This window comes from Cuculus canorus, chromosome 2, assembly GCF_017976375.1.
Source record: "Cuculus canorus isolate bCucCan1 chromosome 2, bCucCan1.pri, whole genome shotgun sequence".
Classification (NCBI taxonomy): domain Eukaryota; kingdom Metazoa; phylum Chordata; class Aves; order Cuculiformes; family Cuculidae; genus Cuculus; species Cuculus canorus.
Window position 1 is genome coordinate 46,664,334 of NC_071402.1, and position 14,013 is coordinate 46,678,346.

General features: G+C 36.9%; 1 protein-coding gene across 3 annotated transcripts in view; it reads left to right on the top strand.

Moving 5' to 3' along the window:
- The window catches only part of B4GALT6 (beta-1,4-galactosyltransferase 6), a 33,332-nt gene that overhangs the window by 12,732 nt on the left and 6,587 nt on the right, over positions 1 to 14,013 (top strand). Inside the window, exons 2-7 of one of the 3 annotated variants that reach the window (XM_009561687.2) lie at positions 5,451 to 5,567; positions 5,930 to 6,043; positions 9,502 to 9,626; positions 10,176 to 10,292; positions 11,866 to 12,053; positions 13,562 to 13,684. In XM_009561687.2, the coding sequence (XP_009559982.2) occupies positions 5,451 to 5,567; positions 5,930 to 6,043; positions 9,502 to 9,626; positions 10,176 to 10,292; positions 11,866 to 12,053; positions 13,562 to 13,684 (784 nt within the window). Of the gene's footprint in view, positions 1 to 5,450; positions 5,568 to 5,929; positions 6,044 to 9,281; positions 9,396 to 9,501; positions 9,627 to 10,175; positions 10,293 to 11,865; positions 12,054 to 13,561; positions 13,685 to 14,013 lie in introns of those variants that run through there. The other 2 variants (XM_054059534.1, XM_054059533.1) reach the window with 2 other exon arrangements.

Genomic DNA, 14,013 nt, shown 5'->3' on the forward strand with positions numbered 1-14,013 from the left:
CATCCCACCATGTGTTTGTGATCCCTATAAGGTTGTAGCTGTGGAACTGCACAAAGATCTCTTAAGTTATTGTGTTTATTCCCTATACTGCATGCATTAGTATACGGGCGCTTGGGAGGCACCCAAGTATGTTAAGAGTTGTATTCATGACAGCGCAGGTAAGGTTTGTGGAAACCCATGCCAAGCTCAGGAAGATGACCAGTATTAAAGTACCAGTTGCAGCTGAGAAGAGGATTGCTGTGGAAGTCATAAAACTCTAGCCCTTAGTAGTCTGCTGTCAGCTTTATTCCCTCACCACATTAGCAGAAAAGATTTGTTTCTCTGTTAACGCTTGTTGCTGTTGTGGATTATCTTGAATGCTTTGTTGCTGTCACTGCTGGCTGATGTGACATACAAACTGTGCTTTTTTTTTTCACAGGTCTTTGCTGACAAACCTGTGCCAGTAGAGGGGATTTATTTTTAGGAGTAAATTTAATATCTTTGATTTTTGCCTGATGCTTTTAGCTTCTGAAATAATTAATTGGCTACTAAAGCATCTATTACTACCTAAACAGCTGTTGATTGACAGGGGAACAAGCTGGTCAGGTCTGTACTCCTTGTACTATGATTCTGTGTGAAACCCAGATAGCTGGGACAAAGGATGTGCAAAAAAAGAAGATACTACTTTGTGTTTACGTATTTGGGTAGAGATGGATGATAAGTTGACAAGCAGATCAGGAGGTTCTGGATTTGGGTGGACTACAGCAATAGTTTGATGAAAACATGTCAAGGCTAGATTTTTTAAATCCTTAGGCCAAGATGACAGCAGAATTTGCCTGGTCGTTTTTTTAATTATGTCTTTTCGGGATGCCTGTTTTTGAGAGAAATATATTTTTGAGTGCTGTCTCCCACAAAAGTCTGGTGTGTTTGTTCTAATTTTTCTCCTATTCATCAGAAGGAAGTCATTCTTCCACAAAGGGGAGATGCAGATGCTTTGACAAAAAATCTGTTTTATCAAGGTTTATGTCTGCATTATCCAGGCCACAGTAAAGTTTCCCATAGGAATTATGGACAGTTATGCGACCCTCTGACTTTCTTGTGGACTTGTTTGAAGGTCTTAGGCTCAGTTCTGTACCGTATCAGGTTCCTAAGACTGCAACAGTAACACGTTTGAGTAGATTTTTCTAATAGTCTTTGCAGTGACTTCTGGAGCAAATCTTCCATCTCAACTATATGAGGAGCAGTGCTGGAGAGTACTTGCTGGCTGCACGGTGTCCATAATTTCTGTCACTCTGTGTATATTGAGTGACATCTGTCTGTGCAACAGCTGTAGTGTTTGCAGTCAGTGTGATCTGGTATCAGTCAGAAAGTCCTATGGCTAGTGAACATGTAACTAGAAGAAAAGGCACTGATCTTTCTTGTTAAAAAAGGTGATTTCTTTCTTACAAAGTTGAAGCTAGGGGCTTGTATTGAAAATAAGGAGGTGATTGGTGAAAGCCCACGTAGCTTCACTGAAGGCAAATTGTGCCTGGCAAATCTGGTGGCCTTCTGTCCCTTCTCCTCCAGCCTTGGTGGATAAGGGAACAGCAACTGACATTGTCTGCCTGGACTTGTGCAAAGCATTTAGCACTTCCTCACATGACATCCTAATCTCAAAATTGGAGAGACATGCATTTGATGGATGGACTACTCCATGGATAAGGAATTGGCCAGATGGTCACAACTCAAATTTGCTGTCAACAGCTCGATGTCCAAATGGAGATTGGTGATGAGTGACGTTCCTCAGGGGTCAGTATTGAGACTGGCTCTGTTTAACATCTTTGTTGGTGATATGAAGAATGGGATTGAGTGTGTTCTTTTGCAGATGACATCAAGCTAAGCGGTGTTGGAGGGAAGGCATGCCATCCTGAAGGGTCTTTTCAGTCTTGAGCAGTGGGCCTGTGCAAATCTCATGAAGCTCAGCAAGGCCAAGTGTTAGGTCTTGCATATGGATTGGGGCAGTCCCAAGCACAAAAACAGACTGGGTGGAGAATGGATTGATAGCAGCCCTGAGGAGGAGGACTTGGGGATCTTGGTTCATGAAAAGCCCAACATGACCCAGCAACATGCTCTTGCAGCCCAGAAAGCCAACTGTATCCTGGGCTGCCTCCAAAGAATTGTGAGTAGCAGGTTGAGGGAGATGGTTCTGCCCCTCTACCTCTGCTCTGGGACCCCCACTGTAATAAGGACATGGACCTGTTGGAGCGCATCCAGAGTAGAGCTTTGAAGATGATCAGAGGGCTGGGGCAGCTCTCCTCTGAAGACAGGCTGAGAGAGTTAGGGTTGTTCAGCCTGGAGAAGAGAAGGCTGCAGGTAGACCTCATAGAAGCCTTCCAGTACTTAAAGGGGGCCTACAAGAAAGCTGGAGAAGAACTTTTTAAAAGGCCATGTAGTGATGTGACAAGGAGTGATGGTTTAAATTGAAAGAGGATAGATTTAGATTAGATATTAGGAAGGAATTCTTCACTATAAGACTTGTGAGGCACTGGAACAGGTTGGCAAATGAAGTTGTGTATGCGCCAGTCCTGGAAGTTTTCGAGATCGGGTTGGATGAGGCTTTGAGCAACCTGCTGTAGTGGGAGGTGTTCCTGCCCATGGCAGGGGTTTGGAACTGTATGATCTTTAAAGTCCCCTCCAACCCAAACATTCTGTGATTCTATGTTTATGTGATTCTGTGATTGTTGATGAAAATGGAACAAGAAGCAGCTATTGAAATTATTTATGGGGTATCAGAAGGAGGTCTAAACATAGGTTTCCAGAGACACATTTTGGATTCATGACTGAAATAGTGTTGATAATTTTAGCTACTGCTGGACAGTGCTTGCACGGCATCAATGCTTTCCCCTCTGTCTCCTACAATGAGTAGGGTGGGAAGGAGCGAGAGGCCGGGAGAGGATGCAGCTGGCACAGCTGACCTGTACTTACCAAAGAGATATTCTGTACCAAGTAATGTCATGGTCATCAATACAGCTAGTGATTTTTCCCTACTGCAAAGTAGCCATTGCCTGGAGACTTGCAGGGCATCTGTCTCCTAGTGGTGAGTTTGGCTGGAGATTTTGGGTTTGTTTTTCATCACTTTTGCCCTTCTAATTCTTTCCCCCATCTCACTGCAGGGGATTGAGCAAGCAACTGGATGAAGGTTTACCTGCCAGCTGGGTCAACCCACCACACCTGATATATGTAAATTAAGGTTGTGTTTCTATAAACCTGCTCTTCAGCCTTGTTAAAATCTCATGTGACTTTAGCTTTTGGTATCATGTTAAAAAGGAGAATGTAGCACACAGTCTTCCAGTGGTTAGCTCTGAAATCAGTGTTTACTGATTTATATTAAAAAAGAACTTTATTTTAGTGTTGGAATGGGAAGATACCGAAGAGAAGAACTGTACAGTAATATACGGGGGAAAGAGAAGGCAAGATCCCAATTTGACACATGATGAAGTTTGAAGAAAGTAATTCTTTGTTAATTATAATTTTTTTTCCTTTTTGAAAGGCAAAAATCCAATTAGTTTTACTTTCAGGAAAGCCTTGAGTTTTGAAATAGTTTGTTTGAAGGTAAATGTTATTGGAGGAACAGATCAAATTGCTTTTATGTTGATTCTTGAAGGAGAAGGTTTCCTGAGTAGGTGACATCATATATGAACTCAAGAATTGTACAGGCTCTCTGAAACCCTAAAAACCAGAATTTGAATGGAAAACTGTGAATTTAAGAAAATAATTGAACTCCAACGTGCTATGCCACAGTGAAATAGGTTAAAAATTTGAAGACTATTTATGCAAGTTTTTTGTAAGGAAATCTGAGTGTTATCTGATGTCCTAGATCCCAGTAAAAATAATTCTTGTTGGATTTCCTACCTCTGTCATCAGGCCAAGGTTTTTCTGGTTTGTTTTGTTTCTGTTTTAGTGGCCCCAGGGTGTTGGGATGACTTCAGGATCCTAGCAGCAGAGTAACATTTACACGCATGTAAACTCTGGTTAACCAAAACAGCTAGTCACGCTGGCTTGGAGGATTTGAGGATTACATGCCATGCATAACACCTGACATGTTCAGAACCTGTCTTTTAAGTGATAATATTCCTTGTTTCAGTAAGTTCTTTGAGAGCCGGGTGATCTCCATTCATTCTTTTAAAAACAGAAACAGTATTACAGGCTTTGCAAATAATATTCCTTAAAAGATTAGGTTAGTATTTGTATCTCTGTAGGTGTTGATAGTATTGTTTGCTAATGTGGTGGAATTAGTCACTGTATTTTCCTTTGGAAATGGCCCAATCCTTTATAAACAGTTCTCTGTAGCTCTGGTCTCTGTGTTGGGCTGTTAAGAAGATATCAGCTGATCTGGAGTTATTTGCATCATGCCACTGGTGCTGGGTCATCTGATGAAGTGGAATTCCTGAGATAATTTTCTAACCTTCTTTAATCTCTTTAGGACAAATTACGATTAATCTGTTGGGTTTTTTTCTGGTACGTTTAGTTCTTCCCTCTAAAGTCTCAAGAGCGTTATTGGTTAGGGTGGTTACTAGTTACAATGAGTCAAATATTTGCCAGACAAATGAGTGCTTAACATAGGTGAAGTGACAGATGATCCCTTTGATACTCTTTTCTACCCAGAGTAAAAACTGTTCTGCAAAGGGCATTCTTCCTTCCCTTTATGTTATTTTTTGAGCTCTGTGAGTCCTGGATAGACATTTGCTTACTGACACATAAATGCAGCTTCTTTTCTAATTTACTTATCCTCTTCTCTTTAGGACAAAGAATTGTCTTGAGATCAGGTTTGGGGCTTTGAGTGCAAGGCTGAGACAGAGCAATGTTTCATGATATTATTAGCGAGTCACTTAATTACTCACAATGTTGAATTACTCACCCTCGATGCCTATAATAAATATTTCACATATAAAATATTAATACTTTGAGATTGGCAGTGATTTGTACCAGTTGTATAATGAAACAGCTGTTGGGGGTGAATGAATAGCAGCACATTTTGACTAAAAGTTTTGTTAACTATAAAAGGGGGATTATTTAATGGGACTGAAAGATATTCTAGACATTTTTTGTCCAATATTTCTATGATGTATATGTAGATGCATATATAAGGGATGTTGCTACATAGGAAAACATTTTTCTTGGTACCTTCAGTTGTTTTTTGGCATTATGAATTGCTTTTTGTCACTTAAAGAGAAATGAAAGTGTTATGTAAATTGTGTATTGACATTTTATGATTTGGGTTTTTATATAGACCTGTGCTTTTGAATGCATTTTATTCTTTTGTTTTGTGACTGTTAGGATCCATTCTTTGTGGAACTTCATCTTGAAGGATTAATGTTTGCTAGCCATGGATTCAGACAGAGTAACAAATATTGAACATTTTATAAATGGATGTTAGTATTTGGACATACTTTAATTCAAATTCAAATTCAAATTGTTTTTTGTCTTATCAGCAAACACATATCTCTTTATGGTGCAAGCTCGTGGTATAATGTTGAGAGAAAATGTAAAAACAATAGGACACATGATCAGATTGTACACTAACAAAAATACTACACTGAATGGCACAGGTAAGAATATTTCTTATTTAATTTCATTTTTAAAAGGTCTTTATGGGGGGCAGGGGTAAGCATGAAACCTTAATGACATTGCTTGTTTATGAAAACCTAGACCCAAGTCTTACTTGTCTGTAACTAGAGCGAAGGCCAAATAGTTACCATTTATCAGCTCATTTTAGCAGAAATATTTGTCGTAGCTGTAATGAAGGTGTCTTAATTTAATTTTGTTCCTTCAGTGCGGTAAATTGGTTTTTTTAAAATAATGCTGCTTGGGATTCGTTACTTCCAAACTCGATGGTGTCACCTGCGTGATTTTATATTACGAATTCAATGCATAACATAGATTTTTACAAAAATCAATTCCTCTTTTTAAGATTATCCCGAAGGAAACAATGCTAGTGACTGCGTTGCTCAAACAACAATGTATCTTCCAGAAAACTTCACTTACTCTCCTTACCAGGCCTGTCCAGAGAAGCTGCCTTACATGAGTAAGTTTTAAAATGACCTTAATTTTTACTTAAAACAAAATACAATTATTTTAATATAAAATGTAATTTTAAGGTGTCCAAGTATATAACAGGAAATAATCAATAAAATATGTCTGAGAATGGACAATAATGATTAGCTGAATTTTGCCTGTAACTATTGTGTTAGTGAACTTTTTGGCCTCTTTACTAATCACCTAGTGGTTCTTAAATTTTATTTACAAATCCCTTTGCTTTCCACAAATAAAATACTGTGTGTTTCTATTAATATGTAGGAATACTCTATAAAAAGTACCCATTCAGAATTCCATATTTTGTGGAATAGTAAAAAATTTTCTTTTTGGAAATGGTATTCTGAATACAAAGATTTGTGAGGCAGGCACTGTATATCAAATCTTCATCAACTAATCACAATTACCTCAATATGTAAGAAACTGTTCAAGGTAGTGTAGTAAAGTGAGAACTCATGGAGGTAAGAAAATGCTAAAGCCGTGTCTAATGAGGAAATTATACTTACATCACAAGTGAAAAGTTGTGATCCTCAGGAATTTTTAAAATTAGTCTTCCAAACCCAGACGTTTAAGATCCCAAGCTATTAATTAGAACTTGATTAGGTAACCCTAACTTTAAGCCTAGAACCTAAAGTTCTAATTAATTTGTTTGAAAGTTTATTTGCAGAGGAGTGTCATACAGAAATAAGAAACTCAATTGACACCATTGCTGGTTTTGTTTGCCAGGTTTTTATTAAAAAAACCCTTCTGTCCAATGTAGCAGTATCCCCAGCGTATGTACAAGGTCTTATAAACAAGTATTGCACAATGAAAGCAATTACACAAACAGTGATTGGAAGAGTTCCTTGATACAATTCAATGTCCTTAACCTGATGTAATAATGTGACTGAAAGGCTGTTGGCATGACTTTTCTTGCTATAGACAAAGCATAGCTTTCTTTGGGAATATTCTTAAAAACTATTAAGAACTCTAAATTTTTGTATGAATTCCCCTTTTGTGTAAACTTGCCATTGTTCAAATTCAGACAAAATTCTAGGCATTGTTTGCTATCCTCTGGCTGGTAGTGAAAGCAATCCTTAAAGTCTGAGAAGTGTTAGATAGATGACCAGTTTTGGAGATAAAAAAGAAAGAGGAAAATCAGTCCTGGTGGTGACTGCTTTGCCTTGACCTTCACCACTGATTGACTGCTATTAGAGATAGTTATTATATTTAACCTTTATAAAATTGTGGTCTCTTGGCTAAAACAGAGTTCCCTCTTTTCAGTGTTCAGCTTTTTTTGTCTGTTTCAGGAATTGCGAGATTATCAAAGTTCCTGTGGGAAGCAAGGATTTTTTTTTGTGGTCTGCGTTTGGAAGAAATCATAACTTGAGTCAGTAATCCATGGCATTACTTCAGTTCTAGCAGTTGTTTTGTAAACAGACAGTATTTTTGAGTGAAGAACTGATAGTAACACTAGTATAGATTTCAAAGCTAATTAGTTAAAATTGAAATGTCTCATTTGGTGTCAGAATGTACCAAATAGAGAAGAATATCAAAAACTCTGTAAATAAGTCTAAATATGTCACTAGAAGTGACTGTTCATTAGTGCCTGGCAGTATCTGTTATGCCAACATCTTTATTTTACTTGCTATATTTAAAAGAAATAAACTGCTGATCTGTAAGAGAGAAAATAAAAAATAGTTTCTGAAGATATTTGTGATGCCTTCCAGAATTCTAACTTCTTGTCTTTTAGGCTAACACCAGACTTAAACTGTGGACTGTCATTCAGCATGAGCTAGTAATTACCTATTTAATATAGCATTTCAGATCCATATCATACCAAACAACATTGCAGACAGCCAAACCGAATTGCTGATAATTTTTTCTTCGAACAAAAATAGTGGATTTTATCAGCCTAGATTCCATCTCAGTAGGGACATTTGTCCAGTGAAAGAGTACAGTAACAGTACTTATTAGCTGTGTTTCTTTTCAACTCCTCCAAATTCTGCTTTGTCTCTTACACTGACATAGAGCCAAAAGTATAAATCGATGCTTGTTGCTTATGAACTTCAATCATGTAGAAAACTATTTTAAGTCAAGTAGCAAGTTGTCAAATTTGTATTGTGAAAGGAGTATTGTAAAATCATGTTTTCTCCCAAGTACATATGCTCTTAAAATAGGTCCAACTGGTGTCTTTTGCGTGTGACTCAGTGTTTCAGGTTATAACCTAGTGGTTGAACATTGCTGTGCTAATTCATAAACAAGACATTTCTACTTCAAGATAGAAAAAAAAAGTGTGTTTAATCAGCATATGCCAACTTTAAAAGTAAATGCAAAGCAGATTACTTTTTTCTGTTATATGAAATAAAACTTACATTAAGAATTTTTAGGCAGTCTGCCCTAGTAATTTCATGGTTTCTCTAAGAACTGGCTCTTAATGAGCTGTAAGGGGTATCCCCATATTCCAGTTTGATCACCTCAGTACACTGGGTTTGAATATACCTAAACCATTATATTTACATTTGTATTTACAAAGCATTTATATTTTCAAAAAAAAAAAAAATTTAAGTGAAAGAAGTTCTACTGTCTCCAGAAGTCATATATTCTAGTATTCCTTCAGCTAGGTAGTTAAGCTTTTCCTAATACTCAACCTGCATTTACTTTTTTCCCCCTGCTCCTGAAAGTTAGACAGACTTCTCCTTGCCCTTTTTGATGCTTGAGAAAATGTTGATTACATTCTGTATACCAGATTAGTCTTTCTTGGAAATGATGTGTTTTTGTCAGTCTCTTTCTTTATACATAAACCAGTGACTTCAGCCTTTCTAGACTACTTATTTTTCTAAAGCTCTTGTCATTCTTGATTTTTGTACTGTAGACTTTCTCTAATTTGATTCCCTTCTGAACCTTGTCTAAAACCCTGGCTACAAAACAAATTAGTAATTACCTTCTCGGTCTTTCATATAACAGTGGTTAATATATTCCAGCAGGAGTTTTACCATATTTGTTCAATTGCATTACAGTTTATTCTGCCATATTAATAAGCAATCCATTATAAACCATCAAATTATCTTTTCTGCATGCTGTAGGATAGCAACATATTTCCTGTTTTGTGTGTGTAGACTTCATTTCTCCTTTAGTGTCAATCCATTTTTTTAAGTCAATTTCACTCTATTGATTTCAGTATGTATCTGATTTGTTGAAATTATTTTGTTTTCTGATTCTGTTCTTCAAAATGCTTTCTGCTTCCTCAGCTTTCTTTTTTCCTGGGTGTATGGTTTATTACAGCATGCTAGACAATAATGGAAGCAGTGAATGCGAAGCCCAGATATTTGTATTTAAAAATACAAAACCCCAAAATCCACTGTGTAAGTAGCGTAACTACAAATTTCTGATGCTATTTCTCTATGATACACCTTGTAACGTTGTCTGTTCTCTTAATTGAAATTAATAAATATTTTTTCCTCTATTTAGGAGGCCTTATCGATGTCAATATGAGTGAAATTAGTTTTGATGAAATTCAACAACTGTTTTCAAAAGATTTAGACATTAAACCAGGAGGACACTGGAAACCAAAGGACTGTAAGCCACGGTGGAAGGTGAGATACTGCTTTTTTGTTTTTTATTTTTGTGTATTGGTGTTTAACAATACCATTGCAAGCATTCAGTCTTTTGCTACCATATATCTTACATAATATGTCGTATGTTGTAGTAGTAAATGTATTATACAGTCTGTGCTCAAGAGGAGACTAGAGCTTGAAGAAAAACTTGAAATGGAGGTCAAGAACTCCTAAGTGTTCTTTAACCGTTGTTAACTAAACATTTTACCATATAGAAGCAAACTTATCGTATGCATATCTTCCTTAAGTATGATTAGAAATAAATGAACATAAAAGGAAAGTATTTATATTTTAGTCAAATTTTTTTTTTTCTTTTTTTAATTGCCTGAGCAAAATTCCAGCATACTTCCCTGGAGGTAATGGAAGTATAGAACACCGAGCCAATTTAAATATAAAACTTGAAAAGCCTTTGTAAGCCATGGGAAAATTGATCTCTATTGAAACATTAAAATTTTAATTAAAAGTTCTAGTTAGATTCTGATTAGAAGTTCTAATATGATAGCTTAATGTATATATAATTTTTTGAAGGTGGCGATCCTTATTCCTTTTCGGAATCGCCATGAGCATCTCCCAATTTTTTTCCGTCATCTGATACCTATGTTGCAGAAGCAGCGGCTGGAATTTGCCTTCTATGTTGTTGAACAGGTAACAATATTTACTTGAAAAGTGACTCTTGAAGATTCCTTACTGAAGGGTATTTAATATTCTTATCAAGATTTGGATGAATGCAGAATTTAAAAATTGTTACTCCACTATTCTTATCCTTTGAATGGAAAAAAAAAAGTTCACGTCCATTCCCCAGGTTAAGCAGTAGCCAGAAACATGTTGCTTTTCTTCAAATATGGGCTAATGTTTTATAGGTGATAACATGGCCTCTTTGAATCTATTGTCTTTTTAAGGACAAAAAAATAGGTCTACCTCTGACTAGGGCCAGTCCTCAGCAGTGTTTCTTAAGGTTCAGTTCTAGGGCCGGTTCTGTTGAATATCAACTAACTGAATGCAGGAGTTGAATGTACCACAAGCAAGTTTGGTGATTATAGTAGACTGAGAGGTGCTGTTGTCCCTCTCAAGGGACAGGATGCCTTGTGAAGGGATCTGGAGAGCTTTGAACGTTGGGCTATGATTAATGGGGTGATATTTAACAAGTTGAAATGCTGGATTCTGCACCTAGGATGAAGTAAAGCTACGAACAAGTATAATTTGGGAGAGGAGTGGCTGGAGAGCAGCCCTGCAGAAAAGGTCAGCAGCAGGCTCAAGCTCAAGTTCAATATGAATCAGCAGTGCCCTGGCAGCCAAGCGGGCAAACCAGATCCAGGGGTGCATCAAACGCAGCATAAACAGACAGTAAAAAGAAGTGATTATCCTGCTGTATTCAGCAGTGGTGTGACCTCACCTTGGGTACTGTGTCTGAGCCCCACAGTTTAAGAAGGAGGTGAAAGTCCTTGAATGCGTTCAGAAGAGGGCATTGAAGCTGGTGAAAGAGCTGGAAGACAATATCCTGTGAGGAGTGGCTGAGCACTTTGGGCTTGTGTAGTCTGGACACAAAGATGCTGAGAGGTGACCTCATTGCTCTCTACAGCTTCCTGAGGAGAGAAAGTGGAGGGGGAGGTTTTGATATCTTCTCCTGGTATCTAGTATATTCTTTATGGAGAGGGTGGTCAAACACTGGAATAGGCTTCCTAAAGAGGTGGCTGATGCCCCCGAGCCTGACAGTGAGGCATTTGGACAACACCCTTAATGACTTGCTTTAACTTTTGGTCAGCCCTGAATGGGTCAGCCAGTTGGACTGAATGATCATTGTATGTCCCTTCCAACTGACATATCGTAGTCTGTCCTGTCCTATTCCATCCTATCCTATTCCACCGTTTTAACAAGAAACAAAATGTAATGTTTCTCTTCCACTTCTTATTAGTATTTCTTTAACTTGTAGTGTCATGCTGTATGAATCCAAATCTCCCATATTTTGATTCTTTGTAGTTACTAGTTCTATAAGTAGCTAGCGCTAGTATGTTTTGTCTAAGAGAGAAGAACATCCAGATTTTTTAAATCACGAAATACAGTTGATGTAGTTGGCGCTCACCAGAACTACTGCTTTACTTATCTAGAGGGATGACAGGCTTCTCTGTTGATTTTACGTGATAGCGGATGTATTTCTCATAGTATTGAAATTTTGTCTCATCTTGATTCTTACAATGTCTCCTTTGTTTTCTCTTTGAAGACAGGTACACAGCCTTTTAATCGTGCAATGCTATTTAATGTTGGCTTCAAAGAGGCTATGAAGGATGCTGTCTGGGACTGCATAATATTTCATGATGTGGATCACTTACCTGAAAATGACCGAAATTATTATGGATGTGGAGAAATGCCACGCCATTTTGCAGCAAAGCTGGACAAATACATGTACATGTAAGTAATTATTAGCTTTATTTGCATTTTTTCTTAAAAACCCAGAAACTTCCTTATTTTGTATGAATTTTGTGAGAGTACGTACAGTAGGTGAAATCAATAAAAGAGGCTCCTGCCATGCTTTACGTAAGTGAATACCTAGATATTAATAGGAAGGTAGAAGTTTAGTGTCTACATTTGATATTTTGCTTATTTGAATATATTATTTATAGTTTTCATTGTTGAACTTGTTACAGTCAATGTGTTTTTTCTTTAAAAAAGGCTATGTGTGTCAAGGGGGAAAAACTGAACCTTGCTTATTTTAAGTCTTTTCTGACTATATAAGCCTTTGCGGGGGCTGTTAACAAAGATGAACAGATAATCTGCAGCAAAATACTGCAGGAAAAATGTCTTACCTAATATTCTCATAAATATATAATTTATTTCTGCTTTGTACTGCTTTATAAACAGAAGATTTTCTTACTACTAAACCATTTTGTGTCTCATATTTAGTCTATATTGACATTTGATAAATGTCATGGGTCCTGCAGTTTTGTTTCCTCCTTTCCTCCTGCCATATTATGTTAATGATGTTTCACTTGCTTTTTAACCCTCTGCCATCTCATGAAACTCTTCCAAACACTTCACATAAAGCTGTAGTGTATTGCTTGCTACTGGTTTGTATTTGCTGTCCTGAAACTTTATTTGTGAAGTTAATCAACTTGACAGATCAAAAGCAATGCATTGAAAACATGACTGCTTGGACTTCACGTTGTGAGCCAGTTAGCAGGCTTTAAAGATTTAAAGATGAAACCTTTAAAGATTTTCTATGGTTTTTTTTTTAAAGATTGCTAATATTTTAAGAACTTCAAAATCACATTGCCCAGGCCTTAAAATATTATGTTGTGTCTCTATAGTGGCTGTTCATTTTGGCCAACTGTGTATTACTTAATATGCATTAGAAATTACTGTACGCTTACTGACAAAGTCTATAGATTCTTCTGATTCATAAGTTTGGCTTCTAAAAACTGGAAAACTGTTTCTTAAATAGCTATGTATTTCATTGTGGTTGAATGTTTGTTAAACTGTTCATCTCAAGTTTTAACAGTTCTGTAGAATGTAGTTATGAATTAAAATTACTGATTTAATGCATTATGCATTTGTACTTTTTCAGTTGAATAGTGTCAAAATACAATAGTTGGAGAGCTTCACTTAACACTTCAGCTATGGGTCTAAATCAGCCATCTGGGAAATGTGATAGACTTTTATTTCATGTAGTGATACTGATTTGAGCTACAGTTTAAGAGTGCCTTTAATGCAAATCAGACGCTACTGCAAACATTTTGTTCAATTTCCATATATGTTACTTAATGCCAGCTACCAGTGAACCAATTTCTCTCAGTGAATACATTCAGCAGTTCATCATATCCCTAGTTTGGGGTTCTTGGTATTTTTGAAAGATATTGCTGCAAGAGAGGGCTACCCATCTAAATTCAGCTAATAATACAGAATTTGTCTTTTATTTTCAGTCTTCCATACAATGAGTTCTTCGGTGGTGTAAGTGGCCTGACAGTAGAACAATTCAAGAAGATCAATGGGTTTCCAAATGCCTTTTGGGGATGGGGTGGAGAAGATGATGATCTTTGGAACAGGTGAGCGTTCAGTAGTTATGTATTTCTCATTGTTCTGTGGTATCCAACCTTTGAGAGCAATTAGGTGTTTCTTTTGTCACTTGTTATGTTTTTTTGGATCTGTTTTAAATGAATGAATTCTAACATTTCTGAAGAGTTCACCTTAGAAATACCAGAACATACCATCTGAAGGAATAAGTATGATGTCCTTTTTTTTTCTCAGCCTAGGGACAATTAACAGGCTTTTTAAGAGAGAGGTCCTGTAGCAAATAACAGATATGGCAACAGATAACAGTGTTAAGCATATTTAGTCTTGTTCCTTCTAGACTTCTGTGCATTGCTTTTTGATT